The sequence below is a fragment of the Gavialis gangeticus genome, unplaced genomic scaffold (assembly GCF_001723915.1).
Source record: "Gavialis gangeticus isolate Ggan-Ray unplaced genomic scaffold, GavGan_comp1, whole genome shotgun sequence".
NCBI lineage: Eukaryota > Metazoa > Chordata > Crocodylia > Gavialidae > Gavialis > Gavialis gangeticus.
In genome coordinates this window covers 16,656,781-16,664,270 of record NW_017729000.1, presented here as the reverse complement: position 1 = coordinate 16,664,270, position 7,490 = coordinate 16,656,781, and the positions used below count along the sequence as shown (strand labels likewise).

Genomic DNA, 7,490 nt, shown 5'->3' with positions numbered 1-7,490 from the left:
TTCCAACCCTACTAACTATGAAACTATGAAGCTGCAGCCTGCAGTTTGACAAGCAGGGCTGGAGATGGGTGGGAACTGAACAAATGTATTTCAACCATACGTGTGTTTATTTCCACTTGAGAACTTTGCACCATATATTGCTGGAAAGCCCATGGTCACAACAGAGCACTGGTCCAGACACCATGCCACAGGGGTGCCCTAATGATCAGCTGATCTCTCTACCCCGTGTGAAATACTTTTGTGGTGCTGGATTTAGCACTAAGGGCACTGGACAGCCGTGAAAATGGCAGAACACATATAGGTAGAGCAGTGTAATTTCCCCTCCTCCTTTCTGCCCAGCATGCCTCAGCTTTAAGCTGGGAGAGGACCGCTTTTTCTGGCGAAAGGCAGTTCACCCTGTAGAGCCTTTCAGACCTTGGCCACGCTGCTGAAATTGCCAGTAAAATGGCTGATGCACTGTAACAGGAGTGCTGCTGAATATTCACCCGCAAGAAGCTAGTCTGAAGCCGTCAGACTAGTTGCCCCCCTTATATGTGGGACTTGGGAGTGGCAGGATTCATTTCCCCAAGCCCAGAGAAGCTCGGGAGAAGCCATCGCTCTCTCAGGCTTTTCAGAGCCAAGCCTGCATTCCCCTTCCTTTGAGCCCCTCCTCCAGTAGCAGGAACTGGAGCGGGCTGCGCTACCAGGAATGAACCAGCAAATGCAAAGAACGCTCCACCACATGTCGCTCACTGCTGCCCGCTTACGGTCCTTTGGAAACATGGTGCCTGTTGCTAATGCTGCTTTCTGAAGGATGTATGTTTGAAAACCTTTGCCAAGAAGGAACCTAGTGCAAATGAGCTATTAAACTTGGATATCCTGAAGAAAAAATATTTACAGAGGAAACTCCTTAAAGGGCTATGTGCCAGTGGAATAACCCTGGTAGCAGGCTATTTTTCTGCGTGCTGGAAGGTATGTGCTTAGCAGGTTCCATGCCCCTATGTTTTATACATGCTTAAGGAGGGTGAAAAAATTGCTCAGTAAAACTCCATTAAAGCATAAACAGGCAAGGCTGGTGACCTCTCTGGAATAACTGAGTGGGCTAGTCTCACTTTGTTATTTGTGTAGCCAGTTGAAAGCCCCGACTAGCACGGAGGGGGCAAGAACCCACGGAGGAGAGTAGACTCCTTCTTCTAAGTGGTGTAGGCTCAGCAAAACAACTTGCTCTGCTGAGAAGCAGTAAGAAGGTCACACACAAAGCCAGGCTAGACACGGGAGCAACTGGACACACACAAAAAAGCAAAAAGGACATGAATATTGGTAGTGTACGAAGCTTCTCCTGCTGGGGGAGCTAGTGCACTTGTGTTTGCACAGAACGCGTGCTTGTGTTCCCAGGGATTAGTCATGCACAACCCACAAAAGGGTTGGAATATGTATCCTGTTCTCATAAGTGTCCAGGACTTTGGATGCTTAGCTGAAGCATATACAAACATGCACAAGGCAAAGTTGGGAAAGATGTGTGCTGAGAAAGTACCTCATCCCAACACCTCGGCATCCTACAGGGAAGGTCCTATGAGACTTGGGTGTGTTTCATCCTAGAAACCCGAGGAAAGAAAACTTAGCAGATTCTTTTGGACGCTTCAAGGTGAATTGAATTCTATGCTCAGTTCCAAAACTGGGCAAAAGGTGTGGGACCAGTTCTAATTTTTCTCTCTCTCACCACGACTCTGCTGGAAATGGGATGTCTAAAGAGACTGTAGAGGGTCTGCAAGTCCAGACATGGGCTTTTACCCACTCTTCCCCCCTCCCCAAAATCCTCTCTTCTTCTTCTTCCTCCTCACACTCTCTCACCCCCAGTTAAATAGCCTTGCTGCCTGCTAGCATGCTACAAATCTTGCAGCTAGCCAAAGAAGATTTTGCTTCTTCACTGTGGGTAAAAGTTTTTTCTCACTCTTTGATGACTGTTTTCAGGACACAGCAGCCCCTATTCCCATTTCTTGGTTCAAATGCATTTACCAAGTTCTGGGAATGTGGCATTGAGCAAAATGTAAAACAGACTGGTGGTGTTCCAGCTGAAGGGCTTGCTGAATGCCAGATCCCAATTCAAACAGAGCAGACAAAAGAGTCACAAATTACTGCAAATCTGCTCCCATCCAATTTACTAATTAAACATCATTTACTGAACAGTAAGTGCCTAATTGAAGGAGCTGAGCCACAGCAGCAAAGGTTTTGTGGGGACAAGGACTTCTGCTATTTCAAGAGGCAACATTGTCTTTTGTCTTGTCAAGAGATGAGACTAAAATAAGGAAGACTGCTGAACCCATCTGCCAACAGCACAATGATAAAGCACCTTCCAGGACAGAAAAGGAGCTCGCTGGACAGCAAAATCTATTGCTTTGCTTAGCCCTAATTTTGCAAGTCTCTTCACTTTGTGAAGGCTGGATCTGGTTTTCACCTGTATTAAAGTCGCATTTCAATTATTCACACTACAGCTGGCAAGAACATCCCTGCCTCTCTAGGTACTTATTATCCCATCACCATAGTTTCCAAGTCGTTTTTCTGAATGGAAAGAATGTCAAAGGCTGATGCTTGGTTCACTACCCCGGTGCGTTCCCTCTTCACACATGGGGAAGAAACACTGAGCTTTTTGTCATTTTTGACCAGACAATCGCAGTCAGTAAACCGAAAGGAAAGGTAACTGGCAGGAAAATGTGACCACAGAGCAGTTCTGTGTAAGAGGATACACCAAGAAGCATGGCTGGTATGGTACAGACACCCTGACCTAAAAGCTCACACCAGACCGTACAAAAGGGATACAGAGCCTTTTCACTTCAAAGCACCCTGTTCAAATCCTGCCTTGGTCTGTAGTGACTGAAAGTCAAAGTCTATTGGCCTGTGTGAAATAACTCATGGTTTCAGTCCAGTGCCTACCGGACAACTGTCCACATCACAAAACCCACCATCACCTGGCAGTCAAGTTTAATACCCTGATCTCTCCAACTCCTCCTTTCCTTGCCAATGGATCTCCACCCCTGTTTACATCATGGCAAAACAACTGCAAAGCTTATGCTAATAGAAGAGCCAGTGATCACTTTATATATCTCTGGGGGTGTTATTTTCTAGGCCCTTCTTTGGGGTCTTGTTATGGCTGGAAGGATAACATTAACAATGCACCCTCCAGACTTTAGTTTATGGAGAAAATATGCTTTTAAATAAAACAAGATTTAGGAATAACCTCTGCTTTCACTTAGATACACATATTAAACCAGAGCAACACCATTTTCATTGATTATTACTATTGTCTGTGTTACATCAGCATCAGCAGGCCTCAGCTGACATCAGGGCTCCCAGTGTACTAGGAGCTAAGCCAGGTTTATACCACCTCTCCACCAGTTCTGGAATCACTGCCAACAAATAAGTCTGACCTGCATTCACTCCTGCTCCACCTGCACCCAAGCCAGGTAAGGGGGTCAAGTAGGTAACTTCGTGGGCCCTGAGGGTACACTTCAGCACTTCTTGGGCTTTCCTGAAAACAGTGCTGGAGCATGCTCAGGACCTCTCCAAACTTTCTGGCTCACATAATTGGTAGGTCTGGGCTCAGGTCCAGTGGGAGTGAGTGGGCTGGGCTTGCTTCATAACAGCAGTCCTGGGTACAGCAGGGAGGCAGTACAGATCTGGCTATAGAGGCAGGGCCTTTCCTGGGTAGTGAGCATTTCTAGTACACAAGAAACAAAGGACAGGAGGAAGGAAACAGTTTTCTACCTGCTACAGAGGTGGGGAACCAAGAGACAGCAAGCCCCAAATCCTCAAAAGTATTTATTACTGATTCACTGGGAGTAAAGCATCTGAACAGGAGTTAGGTGCCTAAATACCGCTGAGGATCTGGGCCTAAATGACTTGCCAAAGCCAAGCAGGAAATCTGTGTTAGAACCAGAAATGGAAATTGGAACAGGAGTCCTGAATAAAAGAAATCCTTTCATTTGAATCCCAAATAACAGAAACATTTCCTCTTCGTCTCTGAAATATGCCCATAGTATTTTTTCTGTGAGGAGGCAAAGAAGGAGTATCCCTCTACTGCTCTATGTTTCCCTTACAGTCTGACCCGTAAAAGTGGGGACTCTGAATAATTCAATTCCTTGCCGCGGCTGACTGACATATCTGTGAATTCTCTTTTTCCCCCCCCTTTCATTTTTTGTTGTTGTTGCTTTATTTTTACTTTCAGTCCAACTGCAGCTAAGCGCGGAAAGCGTGGGTGTAGTGTATATAAAGAGCACCAAGTCTGGACAGTACTTGGCTATGGACACCAATGGCCTTTTATATGGATCAGTAAGTATGAGGTTTGCGTGGTCCCAGACATGGAGAGGGTTTGAGGTTAGCAGAAATCTTGCAGCCCTGAGTAATGGAACCCACACAAGCAACAATTAGTCTGTTTGTTATTTTTGCAGCTGGATTGCCACGCTTTGCCCAAGTTTATTTTTGGGAAAATAAATAAATAAATAAACCCCATTGCAGCATTGCTTCAAAATATTCAATACGTCCCAATTCCTATTTTAGCAGCAGCAATAGCAGCAGCATTAACCTGTCTCTTTTGCTGAGAGTTCTCAGAGACAGACCCTGGGAAGGGCACTGTATAGGCAAAACAGATGACAGTGGAGGTTTACCAGGGTTTGCCACAACCCTGTTTTATAAAACCCACTGGTTAGCATGCGTGACATGAGACTAGGCTGGTGACCATATGACTTGATTTGGCTGGAATCAGGAAGTGCCACTCCACCTCCCCGCCACGCTCTGGCCCAGGACTTTTGAACAGCCTGCAAAACCCAGGAGTGTCATGGCCAAATCAGAACATGTGGTCATCCTACAGAGGACCCTTCATTCTGCACTGTGAGTGGGTCACTGTATCCTGCAACTGCTAAGTGAATCTGATGCCTAGGATCAGTGCCAAATTGAGGCAAAGCTTCTGGTTCTGATCAGCTTTGCTGAATTCCTTATTCAGTGCGTGGCATTCAAGGGCTGAAAGTGCTCGTGAATTCACCTTAGAGATCTCCTCCGCAGTTGCACCTAGCACCTCAGCAGCTGTAGGAAAGGTGACCAACTGCACTGACTTGGATGGAATTAAACCAGGAATGAATGTGGCCCATTATATTTAAAAACACAGGACATCTGACTGGAGGGGACCTCCCGAGTCAGCAAGCTACTGTCTCACAATCCCATTCATAAACTTCCCAACCTATACCCGAAATTTAGTGAAAGTCCACTCTAGGTGCAGTTGAGCAGGTGGGGCGCACTGCCAGGGGAACTGTTTTCAGAAAGGACAGTATCCCAGCCCTGTTGCCACTGACTAAAAGGCAGGTGCCACGAACAAGTTACTGTGATGTCAAGAGAAATTTGGGAATCCAAAGAAAACTACTTTGCAGAAAAAAACTTGCTCTGCTTTTGAGCCATGTCAATAAAAAGGAACCCAGGTCAGGTGTCATGGTCTTAAAGGTTGGGTTTTGATAGGGCATTATTGGCAAATTAGCCCCACTGACATTGCCCAGATCAGAGGCAACTGGTAAGGGGGGCATGTGCCCCCCCCCCCGAGATTGGCCCTCAACTTGGCACCACTCAGGATGGGGCAGTTTTCTTGCCACACAGGCTGGCGGTGTGTTAGGGGCAGGAGGGGCACTAAGCCACGGAACAGAAGTATGGGAGTAGATATGGGGCTTTTGGCCCGCCCCTGGGTCTGCCCACAAATTGTGCCCTGCCAGACTCAGGAGGCACCAGTCACCCGTGGCTCAGATAACTGCAGTTGTATACAACAGCAAGGGCAGTGCTTATGCAATTTCTTCCTCATTTTCAGCAGTTAATGAGTGAGGAATGCTTGTTCCTGGAAAGGATGGAAGAAAATCATTACAACACATACACATCTAAGAAGAATGCAGATAAGAACTGGTTCGTTGGCTTAAAGAAGAATGGGAGCACCAAACTGGGACCACGGACTCACTATGGCCAGAAGGCAATCCTTTTCCTTCCGCTGCCGGTGTCAGCTGATTAGAAGATCCTACCCCAAGCAGCGTAAGACAACCCTGAATCTTACGCATCAACTACCACCTCTTCTCTCTTTCTCTCTCTTTACTGGCTAGAGCGACAAAGAGATTAACTCTATGACCAGACGCTTTCAGTATTTAAATGCTTTAAATATTAAAATCAGAGCTGTTTAGTTTTGTACTAATCAAGTTTTGCAGAAATGAGGGAAACCCCTCCCTGAACAATGGACAAGTTGTGCCTTCACTTCCTTCTTGTTTTCCATTGTCCACTGTCAGAGCTGTACAATAGGAGCTTTGGCATTAGAGGTAAAATGTGTGCAATGAAAAATGCAAAATGACTCCAAAGGACATGCATATACTCTGCTACAGAGCGAGCACACAGGCACGTTATTGCCCTTAATGCATGGCTTAAAATAACACTAAATCATGTGGTTATTGCCAGGGGAATGCACACTTAGAGCCAGTGTGTGTGTTTTCTAGTCATAGAAAAGTGAAGCTCTCCTGGAATAGATTTATTAAAATATTTATCTAGACGGTATATAACACACATTAACAAAAATGAAGATGCATCAATATCCATTGTATCATGTGCAAGCAGTCAAGAATGGTGAAAAAAGTTTGTATAAAACTAACCCCAACCTATGCTTTTAAAACCTAGCCACTACTCCTTTTTTACTCCACTCATATTGCTAAATTCCTTATTAGTCCCCTTCATATGTAATTTGTATTTATTTATTAAGTGACTGTGTTCATTTTAAACAGGTCATTAATAGTAAGTATAGGCATTCAAAGTCACTTTATGTTTTCTGAGCAAGGATGTAGATGACTGAATGACGCAGATCTCATTTTGCCAGGGTGGTTTCAGGGGAGGGCATGGCAGAAAGGGAAGTGGTTACCTAACAATATTGTTTTAAAACAATTCACTGTTTTTATTTCACTCCAAAAGTCTATTTTTGACTTGAAGGTGTAATTCTATTTTGAACAGACACAAAAATGGCATCCCGCAGCTTCATGGTTAGCACCCTTCCAAATCATGAGCTGAACTTATCAATAAATAGATATTTTCTAACTACCAGCTCAGCCGTCTCGGTCAACCAAGGTTCCTCCCACCTCGTGCTTTAAACCAATAGCAAGTGCTAAGTCGATTGCATTCTCTCCACCATACCCGTGGAAGCCTCTTGACATACGTGTATTTGCATGAGTGGACCATGCCTGAAGCACAGAACAACTCCAGTGATACAGTACAAGGAAAGAGTGAATCCAGGTTACTTTCCTACAGCTGTACACAGCCTACAATGCTTCTGTGAATCAAATGCAGTAAAAGCTTATTTGTAGATTCATAGATGTTAGGGTCGGAAGGGACCTCAATAGATCATCGAGTTCAACCCCCTGCATAGGCAGGAAAGAGTGCTGGGTTCAGATGACCTCAGCCAGATGCCTATCTAACCTCCTCTTGAAGACCCCCAGGGTAGGGGAGAGCAC

General features: G+C 45.3%; 1 protein-coding gene across 5 annotated transcripts in view; it reads left to right on the top strand.

Moving 5' to 3' along the window:
• FGF1 (fibroblast growth factor 1) overlaps window positions 1-6,996 on the top strand; it is a 117,385-nt gene extending 110,389 nt beyond the window's left edge. For all 5 annotated transcript variants that reach the window (XM_019506361.1, XM_019506358.1, XM_019506360.1 and 2 more), the window contains 2 exons: window positions 4,202-4,305; window positions 5,822-6,996. In XM_019506361.1, coding sequence (XP_019361906.1) covers window positions 4,202-4,305; window positions 5,822-6,016 — 299 coding nt within the window. In that variant the 3' untranslated portion in view covers window positions 6,017-6,996. The remainder of the gene's footprint in view (window positions 1-4,201; window positions 4,306-5,821) is intronic.
• Window positions 6,997-7,490: the final 494 nt, after the last annotated feature.